At 36.9% G+C, this 14,183-nt stretch overlaps 1 protein-coding gene across 16 annotated transcripts in view; it reads right to left on the reverse strand.

Moving 5' to 3' along the window:
• Positions 1–14,183, reverse strand: part of KIAA0586 (KIAA0586 ortholog) — a 168,245-nt gene that overhangs the window by 17,583 nt on the left and 136,479 nt on the right. Inside the window, exon 32 of one of the 16 annotated variants that reach the window (XM_077122507.1) lies at positions 4,227–4,718. The exons of the other annotated variants lie outside the window; for them this stretch is intronic. Within the exon in view, the coding sequence (XP_076978622.1) occupies positions 4,708–4,718 (11 nt within the window). The 3' untranslated portion in view covers positions 4,227–4,707. Of the gene's footprint in view, positions 1–4,226; positions 4,719–14,183 lie in introns of those variants that run through there. 16 annotated transcript variants of the gene reach the window in all.

Raw genomic sequence — 14,183 nt, forward strand, 5'->3', positions numbered from 1 at the left:
CTAGAAGGCTGTCAACTGCAAAACAAGAATCTAAAAATGAAGGCCCCCAAATCTAATCCACCAAACATGAATTTTTCAGTGGATGGTGTCCAGAATTTGAAACAATACTCTAATGAGAACTCTAAAATTAGTAATATTTAGGATAGCTAGATACTAATTTAATTGAGTTCACTTTAAAAAGGGAATATTTTAGGGTATTTTAAAATACATAAAAGTAATTGAGCACTTTTTAAGCAAATAATCTGACCTGATCTTCCAAATTAGGCTATTTGTTGGCTGTATATCTGATAAGTAAACCAACTCTCTCAAAGAAGTAATAACTTTTCATAAATAGTATCATGGCAGCATAAAAGCTTATATCCAACTGCCAAAACAGCTCATTCACAAAACTGATGACCCATATATTCTCAGTGCAGAGCATGATTTATCTGAATAATAACGTACATTAAATTATTAAAGTTCATTAAAAAGCCTCTAAGTGCTCGAATGTATTGCTGTGTGGTGTTAAGACAGAGTGCCTGCTTTTCAGAAGCAGGACTGTCTAGAAGGACGTTCCAGCACTAAAATTTGTTGAGAACAGAAAGACTGTTTTAGGAGACAGCTTTATCTATAATGCACTTCCTGTTGGTTGAACAGCCTACTAAAATTCCTCTCTGATTAATTCTCTATAAAAGCATGCCATAATGGTTTGAAAATGAAAGGAATCTTAAAAATTGTAACAGATTTACCTCATGAAAGAAGCCATACATATTGTATGATTTAATTTATATAAAGTACAATAACAGGAAAACTTGTTTATGCTATTAGAAGTCAGAATAACGGTTATCCTTAAGGGTGGAGGTGGTGACCAAAAGGGAACATGAAGAGCTTCTGGAGTGCTGGCAACATTCTTTTCCTTGAGCAGAGCACAGGTTACACAAGGATGCTCAGTCCGAGAAAATTCTTTGAGCTGGACACTTATAAAGTGAATACTTTTCTGTACATATATTATTCGTAATAAGTTAAAATTGAAAAAGAAAACAAGAAGTTAGCTTTAGTAATTAAAAGATGATTCATTTAACTTTTGAACTGTTTTCCAATGATTGAAACAGATTTCATTAGGTAGTTTTTAACATCAAGCGAATAGTTACTGCTTAGTCATTAGTCATACTAGTGACTACACAGATGAATTCCCTTCTATTTCTTTTCTTAAAACTTTGAAACACCAGCAAGCTGAAATTACTCAGAAGTAAAAGGTGAGTTTTTATTGTTGCTGCTCTAGTTTAGCTCTTACATGGCTTATGACACAGGACACTTGAGGCTCTCTGACACTTAGCTCTTCAAACGAACTGAAAGCACAAAAACTGTAGTCTCATTTTAACCAATCTTAAAAGCACTTCTAAAATATTAATATGTGATATAAAAGCAGCCTTACATTTCTTATTTTGGGCACACAAAAAGTTGGCTGCTCCAGTATATGTCTATAAAACAATGACTTCATAACTATACTTAAACTAAACTGTAACTCTTACTCAACAATAACTCCTACAAGTTTAATTCAATTCTATTATAAAAGACTACAAATTTTAGAGGTCACTACTACAACATTTTTAGAAATGACATCTGACAGACTCCAAAGCTAAAGGCAAAGTTACTTCATAATATTTACTAAGCAGTTTGAGTCCAAGCACCTGTATAATCTACACAGAGTTGGAAATCTTTCCTAAATATGAAAACTTCTCTCAAATTATGACTTGTGACTATAAATAAAAATACATTATATTATCTGCATAGACTTTACAGTAGGTTTTGTCATATCTAGTCATTCCTAACTAAATCTGGAAACAAAAATTAAATGTGACAGAGTGACCCATTCACTTAGCTAGGATCAGACCTCGCTGCTTTTGAAAAAGAGGGAAAGAATGAAAAATGAGCTTTCAAATACAGGAAGCCACCAGAAAATAAGAATGACACCATTCCATATCCTAGAATAAATGCTTCAAAGATCGTCGGTTGAGTAGTGAGTGAGTGGAGTGGGGAGGGTGAATTCCTGCTCCCTGTGCACATGACACCAGTGGGAATAAGGGCCAGTCCAAGTTCTAAGTTACCATTACTCTGGGTAATAGCTCCAAGCTGTGAGGCACAGCTGCACAGACCTCGCCAGTAAGGCCATCTCAGCAGTGCTTTGATAGTGTGGGGCCCTGAAGTGTCAGGATATAGAAAAGGCAGCAGTTGTTGGCTGTGAAAACAGTCTGATACAAACCAGATGGGAACGCACTAGATGGGCAACACAAAGGAAAACAATTGGCTCATTCAACAAAGTCAGGCCCCTGCCCCAGAGAATTCACAGAAGACAATAACAAGTCACCCAGAGTTGATACAAACAAGAAGCAGCCATGTGGTTAAAGTTTAAAGAATTGTTTTTCCTCAGACTAAACAAAGTTTTGATTTCTAATTCTTATATTCATTAATTGTAGCTTGGTGCACAGGCCTTTTGCAAAGACAAATATTTCACTTATATATACTTTCGTGACACCAAGAGAAATATACCGGGATAAAGAAACTAATTTTGTGCTGCTTCCTGAAAAGTGCTACAAACATAGGCTAAGCTACTTCAGGAAACCTACAAGCTTAGAAAATGATTGATCATGCTGACTTAGTAATTAGAAAATATTCAACATAATATTTCCAGGACTTCCCACATCTGATTTGTTTTAATGTAGACAGAGGAAGACTAAAGGCTATAATCACGAGGCTCTCTGCAGAACCACATTTCTGATGTAAGTGATTTTTCTGACTTTGTCAGATGGGACAGTATTACTACAATTATAGTCATAGGAAAAATGTGGCAGTGTGTCCCACATAATATTATTGTGTGAGATTCATCAAACTGTCCATTCTGGGAAGACGAGCCTAACAATGACTAACACTTTTTTCAATACCTTTGGACAATAACATTTCACTTAAAGTCTTTTTGGTAGGTGTGCCGGTTTGAATTTGTGGACCCCAGAAAAGCCATGTCCTTTAATCTTCATTCAATATTGCTGGATGGGAGTTTTTAAATTATCCATAGATGTGACCCACCCAATTATGGGTAGTAACTTTTGATTAGATGATTTCCATGAAGGTGTGATTAGATGATTTCCATGGAGCCCTTTAAGAAGGAACCATTTTGGAAAATGTTACAGAACCCTCACAGCCAGAGACCTTTGGAATGAAGAAGGAAAACACCCCCAGAGGAGCTTCATGAAACAATAAGCTGGGAGAGAAAGCTAGCGGACACTGCCCCATGTTTACTATGTGCCTTCCCAGTTGAGAGAAAAACCCTAAAGGTCACTAGCCTTCTTGAACCAAGATTATCTTTCCCTGGATGCCTTAGATTGGACATTTCTCTAGCCTTGCTTTAGTCAGGACATTTTCACGGCCTTAGAACTGTAGATTTGCAAATTCATAAATTCCCCTTTTAAAAGCCATTCTGTTTCTGGTATATCGCATTCCAGCAGCTAGCAAACTAGAGCAGTAGGTATGATGTATTATACAACAGAGTAATCTGTTTTGCTATTTTAACAGCATTCTAGCTGAGAACAGTTCTCAAGTAATTGCTTTTCTTCCACTGGAAACTCGAGTGCAACTTGGATCTCTGAATTTACTACTAATTTAAAACTATACCTAAGAAAGCCTTGAATTCATAATAGCCATTCTCAGGTAAAGGATAAGGAGCCTGTCAGGGCTTCAGTTTTTCAGGGAAACTCTAGAAATAAAAGATGAATTTAAACAGAATTTTTCATGTTCATATTTGAAGATTTTTTAATAATTAAAAGCTGCTGCAAGTTGTTTTATGCTTACAGAATAATAAATAGCTATGTTTTTGAAAAGAGAAGACATTTATCTATGGAATTGTGAAATTCATTGGTAGTATCTGAGACACAACTCAATTTTCCCAATTTGCATTTAGGGGGACACAATTATTTTCACTGACTCCTCTAGTCCTAAAAACTGAGGCTGAACATTTAAAGACATCTTTCCTGTTCCATTAGCATATTCACCCCATGTGAGGTAATTCTGGAATTACCTGGAGAAACACCAGTGGAGTAACATTTTGCTGTAGATTCATACAGTTATAACTATTTCTAACCATAGTTATTTCCCCCCTCAATTCTGCTGGGCATACACACATACTCACACACGATATTTTTTTAAAAACATTTTTTATTGTGAAATAAAGCATATACAGAAAAGTGATAAATTTCAAAGTTCAGTTTAACAAGTATAAAGCAAATTTCAAAGTATAGTATAAGTGACAGTTCAATAATTTCAAGTATTTCCTTCTGGCTGTTTTAATACACTAGAAACCAAAAAGAAATATCTATATAATGATTTAGTAGCGATACTCATTTGTTAAATCCTAACTTGTCTGCTACAACTCCTTGCTCTCATTTGATCATTCTCTCAGTCTTCAGCGATATGTGGCAATGACCATTCTAACTTCTTTATGTTGAAAAGGGACACACACTATTTTAAAAGAAGTCAAAATTAGTTTATGATAGCATGTGGCAGACTGAGTCCTGCACGCCAGAAAAAAAGACGCTCCTACTCCCATTCCTGCAGGAGCGAACTCGTCGTAAATAGGCCCTTTTAAAGATGCTGTTTTTAGTTACGTTGTGGACAACTGAAGCAGGATGGGTCATCATCTTAATCCTGGAGAGCTTACAAAGAAGAAGGCTGATATCAGCAGGATCCTGGAAGAAAATGAGAGCACGCTGCCAATTGACAGGAAAGCTAAGGAAGCCAAGGACTGCCAGCCAACCAGTATGCAACCAACCCCAGAGCAAGCCTTCTAGCCTCTGACACCATGAGTCAACACAATCCCATCGTTTAAGCCAACCTATTGTGTGGTAGTTGTCCCAGCAGCCTGGAAACTAAGACACAGCAGTATTGGATAACTGACCATTCTGACTGAATTTAATAATTAAATCTAAGCAATTGATTTGTGCTTATATCATCATAAGCTGAGTAGGAGAAGAAAAACTAAAAAATAAAAGTTTTATTCATTAAAGGTTCACTCAAGAAGCATTAAAAAGAAATGATGCATTCATCGATCAATCCTTGGTAAGTTTGTTAAAAATTTTTCTCAACACATGAATTAAACTCTCTTACAAACTGATTAGCAAGGGGAATTTGCTTCCGATTTATTACTAAATGTTATTTCTTAAACCTTCGGTTAACTAATGAAAAAAATGAAGTTGGTTTCATTTCTGTTATCAGGCATATCAATTACACACTTCTTTAGAAATTGCCCGTTTCTATTTTTATGGGTATGAGGATATGGATATAAAGATATAAATGTAATAGGCTATAATAAATTTTATATGAAGAGGTTTAACAAATTTTTCTCTCATAAATAGATACTGATATAATTTCAGAGAAGGCAAGACCCTGATCATACGGGGCATTTTGGATCCTGGGAAAGGGTGTGGACTTTATTTGGTGTGAAATGAAGTCACAGAAGGCTGTGAGCAGAGAGCCATGAGATCTGATGCATATTCTATAAAGAGCATTCTAGTTCTAGGTAGGTAACAGACAACAGGGGAGCAAAAAATGAAAATAAAAAGACCAGTTGAGAAATGGGATAATATTAAGGTTGAAAAATATTACGCCTTCTTAAAAAACAAACTGCACAACTTCAAAATGTAGGAAACTTGGCTTGATATCACTGAAAAAGATCTTGGCCAGTCTTCTTATGCTGAAAATGATAGCATCAAGTAACATTTTCTGACAACTTCTGTGAACTCTGAGAAATCAAACAGGATTTAGTGAGGTTACTCAACTCTCTGAGCCTCAGTTTCCTCATTTACACAATATTAACAATAACAATAAAAACATCTTTACATAAAATTTTGCTGTGAAAAATGTAAGCTATAAAATGTGGGAGTTCTTTATAAGTTGTACATCATTTTATAAATGTGAGTTTCATCATTGTGGGTAGAGGTAATAAACAGATATATCAAACTTGACAATAATTTTGTTCTGTCCTGGTTTAACAGTATGCAAGATAAGATACTGTTTACAATACGGTCAAACTAGTAAAGATCTTGGAAACAATATCAAATAAGGAATAGTAAAAGGAACATAAAATATGAAGACTGTGGGTTATGATATCTGTCACCAAATATCTGAAAGGTTGTTCCATTGAAAGACTGAAATGATATTTAATAGGACTGACCTAGAACCAACCAGGGAGAAGTCATGGAGAGGCAAATGTTACTTCAGATATGACAATTAGCACATTCCAACCTTAAAATGCAGAGCAAAGTAGTATGTTCTCTGATACTGTGGGATTTTGTAGTATCTAATGTCCTTTTGCTAGCTCCTCTTCTCTACCTTTAAATCCTCAAGTGTCCAAAATCTTAAACCTGGGATACATCTCTCTCTATCTATACTCAAATCCTAAGAAATCTTATCCAAATTTCTTCCCAGGGCCTGCAGTACTCTGCAGATCAAGATGTTTGTATGTGGGAGGGAAAGGTGGCATCAGAGGGCAAGGGAGGGAACAATTCTAAGTGAGGCACCAAGAAAAACCAAGAGGCAAAGAAAAAAAATGTAGTTTGAATTTGTAAATAACACAGTCTGACTGAGACATAGGAGATGCTGGTGAGGGACTGGGAAGAAGAGAAATATGAAGTATGTATGGTTACAAGTGACCTCAAGTCTCATTCTCTCATTTTCTAGATAAGAATAACGGATCCTATTTATTCCAAATTCACTCCCTAGCCCCCCTCTTTTGCGCTCTTGTTTTTTCACCTGACCTTCATTCCCAATTTTTGGTTCTTTATCCCTCCAATTTTCTTCTCTCTTCAACGTCTCTTTTACAAGCCCCCACTCAGTTCCCAGTTCCTTCTATGCCCCGTACATTTCCCTTCTTTCTATTACCACTCTTTCTTTATCTGCACTTAACCCTCAGCTGTACATCCTTCTCTCTCTCCCTCTATCAAGAATGGAAAAGATCAAGGCTACAGATGGAAGGGTTACCTATACAGAGGAAAAAGCACAGCTCTTTCTTCAACCAGAAAGGGAAAAATGAGTGTATGTGGAGCCATAAGAAGTTGGAGCTAGCATAGCTAGAAAACTCCATATCTGAAAGAGTAGACCTTAGAAAATCAAAATCATGTATTAAAAAATTGAGGGGATAAAAAAGTATTTGCAAAAGTCCCCTTGGGGGAATGGTGAGAAAGGGGGAAAATTCAACTTCCCCAAGTGAAGAAGTCTTGATATTTTCACAAGCCGTGGGGACAACCAAAGCAAATAGGCTGAGCCCTCAATTTTGGGGGTTATTCATATGAAACTTAACCCCGCAAAGGAAAGGCTAAGCCTACTTAAAATTAGGCCTAAGAGTCACCCCCAGAGAACTCTCTTTCTCAGCCAACACGACAAGCAAACTTACTTCCCTCCCCCTCTCTACGTGGGACATGACTTCCAGGGGTGTGGACCTTCCTGGTAACGTGGGACAGAAATCCTAGAATGAGCTGAGACTCAGCATCCAGGGATTGAGAAAACCTTCATGACCAAAAGGGGGAAGAGCAAAATGAGACAAAATAAAATGTCAATGGTGAGAGATTCCAAAGAGAGTTGAGAAGTTATCCTGGAGGTTAATCTTACATATTATATAAATAACACCTTTTCAATTTAGGTGTAATGGAGAGGTTGGAGGGAACTACCTGAAAATGTAGAGCTGTGTTCCAGTAGCCATATTTCTTGAAGATGATTGAATAATGATACAGCTCTCTCAACGTGACAGTGTGATAGTGAAAACCTTGTGTCTGATGTTCCTTTTATCTACTCTATCAACAGATGAGTAAAATTTATAGATTAAAAACAAATAATAGGGGGAACAAATGTTAAAATAAATTTAGTGTAGATTGAAATGCTAGCAATGAATGAAAGTGAGGGGTAAGGGGTATGGTATGTATGATTTTTATTCTGTTTTCTTTTTACTTCTTTTTCTGAATTGATGCAAATGTTCTAAGAAATTATCATGATGAATATACAACTATGTGATGATATTGTGAGTTACTAATTATATATCAAGAATGGAATGATCATATGGTAAGAATGTTTGTGTTTGTATGTTGTTATGTTTAATAAATAAAAAATAAGTAAAAAAATTGAGGGGATAACATAGGGATTAGAGATTTGGTGAGAAGAACTGAATAGATGCTATTTGGAAGCTAGTAACATCAAAATGAAATTCATAAAAGAAATACTAGGAAAAGGGAAAAGTACAAATCAAGCCCCACACTACAGTTTCTTAACTGGGTATAATGTATACAGTTGCATCTATCCAGCAGGTCTTGGTGACCAGGGAATAATATCAGAGACTCATGAAAGTAGGAGGAATCCAGAGAGAGGAACAGAATAGGTAAAGGAGGCACAGAGGTTTTGGATGTGGCAAGATTGCACTTAAAAAATGTAAATGTATTTTAAAATGTGTTTTAAATGTGCATCAAGAAAAAGTAAAGGAGGAGGACTTACAGGAACTGGAAGAATGAAAGGCTTGAGGTAGAAATGAATTCATACTGCCTAAGGAACAGCAAGAAAGGCCTTGTGGGTGGAGGGACGCGGCAAGCAGGGAGAGGATGGTAGTAGTGGTAGAAGACCGGATATGAGATGTAGATAGTTTTCAAAATGCAAATTAGTTTGTAACTCCTTTGTTCAACAGCCATAAGATTCCCACCATATTCAGTACTTAAATATAGGTTAGACAAGCCACAGGGCCAGAGAAATAGCCAACCAAGAGGAGGGAGAGCTAAATGATGAAAGTCCAGCACACATGGGAGAGAAAATGCGCCTGTACAGGGACTAATGCATTAGCCAAGTCACAATAGCTGCTTCCCTGCTCCATTACCCTAAACCAGAAAAGTCAGGTTGGAAGGAGAAAAGAAGTATTAGTCTGTATCCTGAATAAGACAACTATCCCTACACATTCCAAGGAGCAAAGCAGATTATCATTCCCTAACATATGGGATCTTCTGAAAAGTGAAGGTTTCCAGGACATCCAATTGAGCAAGATGGGGGGCATGAGACACCCAAGTACTTTTGAACAACTAATAAAAAATGGCAGAACAATCTTCCTCAAAACTCTGGAAAACAACTAAAGAGTTGCAGTAATTGGGCGAGTGCTAGAACAAACAAACAAACAAAAATGTATCTTTAAAAATGGTAGAAATTCACGCTGCCCTTGCTAGGCCCTTTCCTACCTGAAGAGGTGTGTGGAGGCAGCCTGCACTCCGACTGTGGGTCCTTGGTCCTGTTCTGGAGTAAGCAAAGTAACTCCTATGCACATACTAAGGTGATGCATGTCAATCTAGTCTATTCCATAACAGCCTGAAATTAACCAGCAAATTCAACTCTGGCTCACCTAGAACTTACTCTATAGGCAGAACAACCTTGGATACAACTAAAGCAGTATAAGAAACAAGTCAAAGAGGCTCGGACAAATAACTACCTGCTTTAAAACCACCCCCTGGGGTGGGAGCCCGGGCATTTCAGAGGGAAAAGAGAAGACATTTCAATTCCTGTAATAGGGGAATTCCTAAGGCAACAAGCACACAAAAGCCAAGGACAGACACAGGCTCAGAAAAGAGACAGGGGACCTAGCATCTCACTTCACTTCCTGATGGGAGGACTAAATCCTGACAGATACCACCATTCAACTGGGGTCAATATGCAAAGACTGTGACAAGTGTTTGTGTTTGTTTATTTTATTAGCTTCTGGCATTCAAGAAAATCTCTGTCATATCACTAGCTGGATATAAACTTACGGAACAGAATGCACATAGAGTTAACATATTAAAAAATTAAAATGTATAGTGTGTAACAAAAGATTAGAAGACAAAGAAACAGGAAATGATGGCCCATTCAAAGGAACAAGATAAAAATTTAGAAACCATCTACGAAGATTACCAGACTTCAGATATACCAGAGACTTAAAAAAATGATCTTTTTGTATACTCAAGGAAGGAAAACACAGAGAATGAATTAAAGGGTGTTAGGAAAAGGATGAATGAACAATATGAGAATCTCAATAAAGAGACAGAAATTTTAAAAAGGAGCCAAATAGAAATAATTGAGTTGCAGACCATAATAATTGAAATAAAAATCCCTAGATAGTTTCAACTAGCAGATCAGAGTTGGCAGAACAATCAGTAAACTCAAAGATAAGACATTCTAGAAAGAAATCCCATAAATGCAATGATTGTGGAAAAACTTTCAGGAAGAATCAATCCTTTGAAGTCATCAGAGAATTCATACTGGTCAAAAGCCCTACAAATGCAAAGACTGTGAGAAAGCCTTCGCTCAGAATGTATCATTAACACATCATGAAAGAATACATGGTGGAGAGAAACCCTTTAAATGTAATGAATGTGGGAAAGCTATCAGGGATAACACAGGTGTATGGATGGGGTCAGGAGAAAATCCACACTGGAGAGAAACCATAGTGGTGTAATGAATGTGGAAAAGTCTTCAGGAGGAGCTCAATGCTTCTTACTCCCTGAAGACTGCATACAGGAGAAAAACCCTATTGCTGTAATAAATGTGGAAGATCTTTTAAGTATAGCTCATCCTTTGCTGGGCATCAGAAAACTCATAGTGGAAGTAAACCCTATCAGTATAATAACTGTAGAAAACCTTTATGACAAGCTCAACCCTTACTGGACATGAGAGAATTCATACTTGAGAAAAACCCTATCCTTGTAAGACACCTGAGAAAGCTTCCAGGCACAGCTCAGACCTTGCTGAACATCAGAGATCCATACCGGAGAAAAACTTATGAAAGTAATCAATGTGGGCAGGCTTTTAACAACATTGACAGTCTTTAAACAACATAAGAAAACTCATAACAAAGACACATTGAATATAGTGTGATAAATCATTCAGAAGTCATTTATTCCTTCTGATCAAGAGGAGTGACAAAGATAAATTACTCACTTAAAAATATTCTAAATGCTTGTATCCTGACAGCTTTACACTTGTGAGGATGTGCACTGTATTAGTGAAATATGGGAAGAACCTAAATGTCTATCAATATAAAAATAATTGCTATTGAATACAGTGTAGCAATTGAAAAGAAAGAGATAGAACTCCATTATAGGACCATACAAAGATCTCCATGATATCCTATTAAGTTAAAAAAAACAAGTTGCGGTGACATGGGAAATGACTCCCAGAGATAAATCCAGACCTGGCACTGTGGGATCAACAATTTCATCCTGATCAAAAGGGGGAAAAGAAGTGTAATTAATAAGGTATCAGTGGCAGAGAGAGTTCAAACAGACTCAAGAGGCTACTCTGGAGGTCGCTCTCATGCAAGCTTCAGTTAGATGACGTTACCTATCATAATCTGCCAACCTCTAACCAGAACCATTCCAGCCAATCCTAAAGAACACCTAGAACAATATTTAAGATTCCACAAGGGTTCCATGCACTAGGGGAACTTTCAAGAAACCTAAAACCTCCAGATGGGCCCCTGGTCCAGATACGTCAAACCCTTCCAATATCAAAAATTTAGAATCACCATAGCCCAAACACCCCTAAAGAGAGGTATGGAAAGATCAAAGGTGATGGTGGAGTTATACAGAGAAGATAGGATTTAACAAATGAATATGAATGCTGAATCATTAAACTGATATCTCTTTAAGTTTCCAGCATTTTAGACAACTAGAAGTAAAAACCTAAAATTGCAAAATTGTAACCCATGTCAAATTCTGAAATCTGTTCTACAACTATTTGTGGTGCTGTGCTTTGAAATGTATAGCTTTTTTGTATATATGTTATTTTTCACAAAAAAAGAAGGAAAACAAGTTGATTATGATGATAAAAAAATATTTAAGCCCTCTAGCCTCCTATACTCTGGAGACGCTAGAAAGAAAAATATGAGAGGATCATATGGTAGCCCATGACAAACTTAGCTGTACTGTAACTACTTGTTAAAGAGTGTGTGCTGGTTTGAAATGAAGTATGTGCCCTAGAAAGCCATGTTTTAAGCCAACACAAGACCAAGACGTCTGGCGATGCAGGGTCCAGCAGATGTTGCCATGTGCTTTCCCATGAGATGCTAAACAAGTCAGAACCTGGAGAGAGCCAAGGGAAGACAAGAGATGAAACCCAGCACTGGGGAAACCCAGTGAGGAACCCCCGCAGGAAACAGCGGTTGAAAGCAATGAAGGCCCAGGAGCAAGGGACCAGCAGATGCCAGCAAGATGCCTTCCCTTGCATCAGACATGTCCTGGACAGTATCAGCCGTTCTTGAGTGGAGGTAATCTCTTGTTGGTGTGGACATTTTCACAGCCTTAAAACTGTAAATTTGTTAGGTAATAAATTCCTCTTTTAAAAGTCATTCCATTTCGGGTATATTACATTCCAGCAGATTTAGCAAACCAAAATAGCACCTAACAGCAAAGTCCCCAAATATCCATAGAATTCCTGGGAGAAACAGATGGGTCTACATTAATAGCAGATTTCAATATACCACTTTTAATAACAGAAAGAAGTAGACAGAAGATCAATAAGGATGTAGAAGACTCAAATAATAAGATAAGCTAATGACAACTACCAGACATACATTTCATCCAAAAGTGGCAGAACATAGTCTTCTCCAGTACCCATGAGTCATTCTCCAGGAATGTTAGTTCACATGTTAGGTCACAAAACAAATCTCAATGAATTAAAAAACACTGAAATCACACACTGCATCTTCTTCAACAACAATGGAATAAAGTTAAAAATCGGTAACAGAGTGAGAGATGGGAAATTAAGAAATATGTAGAAATTAAACAACACAATCAATCAATGGGACAAAGAAGAAATCACCAGGGAAATTAAGAAATATCTTGAGGCAAATGCAAATGAAAACACAAAATACCATAACTATGGGTCACAGCAAAAGTAATGTCAGAGGGAGATTTATAACTCTAAATACTTATATTAAAAAAGAAGAAATACTTCAAATCAGAGACATAGGCTTACAAGTAGAGACTCTAGAAAAAGAAGAGCAAACTAAACTCAGAGGAAGCAGAAAGAAGGAAATAAATATTAGAGCAGAGATAAATGAAATAAAAAATAACAAAATAATAGAGAAATCAAGAAAACCAAAAGTTGGTTCTTTGTAAAGATCAATAAAATTGACAAACCTTTAGCTAAGCTGACAAATGAACCAGAGATAACACAACTAAAATCAGAAATGAAAGGGGAGACTAGACTGGCAAAGAAAAACAGAAAGGATGCAAATAAAATCAGAAATAAAAAGGGCATTACTACCTACCCCACAGAAATAAGAACTTTTACAGTGTATGCCAGCAAATTACATGATCTAGATGAAAGGACAAATTAATAGAAACACATAAACTAACTAAACTGACTAAAGAAGAAATCGAAGATTTCAACAGGCCAATAATAAGTAAAGAGATGGAATCAGTCATGCAAAACATACCAACAAAGAGAAGCCCAGTACCAGATGCCTTCATGAGTGAAGTTTATCAAACATTCTAAGAAGTAACACCAATCTTGCTCAAAGTCCTCCAAAAAACTGAACAGAAGGAATACTTTCGTTTGCAAGCTGCTAGAATGTGCTATACCAGAACTGGGACAGCTTTTAAAAAGGAGAATTTAATAAGTTACAAGTTTAGAGTTTTAAGGAAATAAGTGTCCAGTCTGTAGCAGCACACCACTTCTGGCACCAAAATCGGTGTTAGCTTGCAAGCTCCCACAATGTGATATGCTAGAACTGGAATGGCCTTTACCATTTATTTTGGGTGGTGGTGGGGTGCATGGCCCAGGAATTGAACCCAGGTCTCCCGCATGGTAGGCAAGCATCCTACCACTGAACCACTCATGCACCCTGGAATGTTTTTTTAAAAGCAATTTTAATAAGTTACATGTTTACAATTCTAAGCCTATAAAACTGTCCAAACTAAGACATCCAGGGAAAGATACCTTATTCAAGGAAGGCCGACAGGTGGATATTGGGCAGTACAGAATGTTTAATAAGGTTGATTGTAAAAGTTCAGAAATGGATAGCACAGTGCTGTGCGACGGGAGAACAATGATGTAAGTGTAACTAACAATGCTAAGTGTGTGTATAGTCGAAAGAGAAAGACTAAAGTCATGAATGTCACCAGAAGAAAAGTCAGACGATAAAATCTTAAACT

The sequence above is a fragment of the Tamandua tetradactyla genome, chromosome 12 (genome assembly GCF_023851605.1).
Source record: "Tamandua tetradactyla isolate mTamTet1 chromosome 12, mTamTet1.pri, whole genome shotgun sequence".
Taxonomy (NCBI): Eukaryota; Metazoa; Chordata; class Mammalia; order Pilosa; family Myrmecophagidae; genus Tamandua; species Tamandua tetradactyla.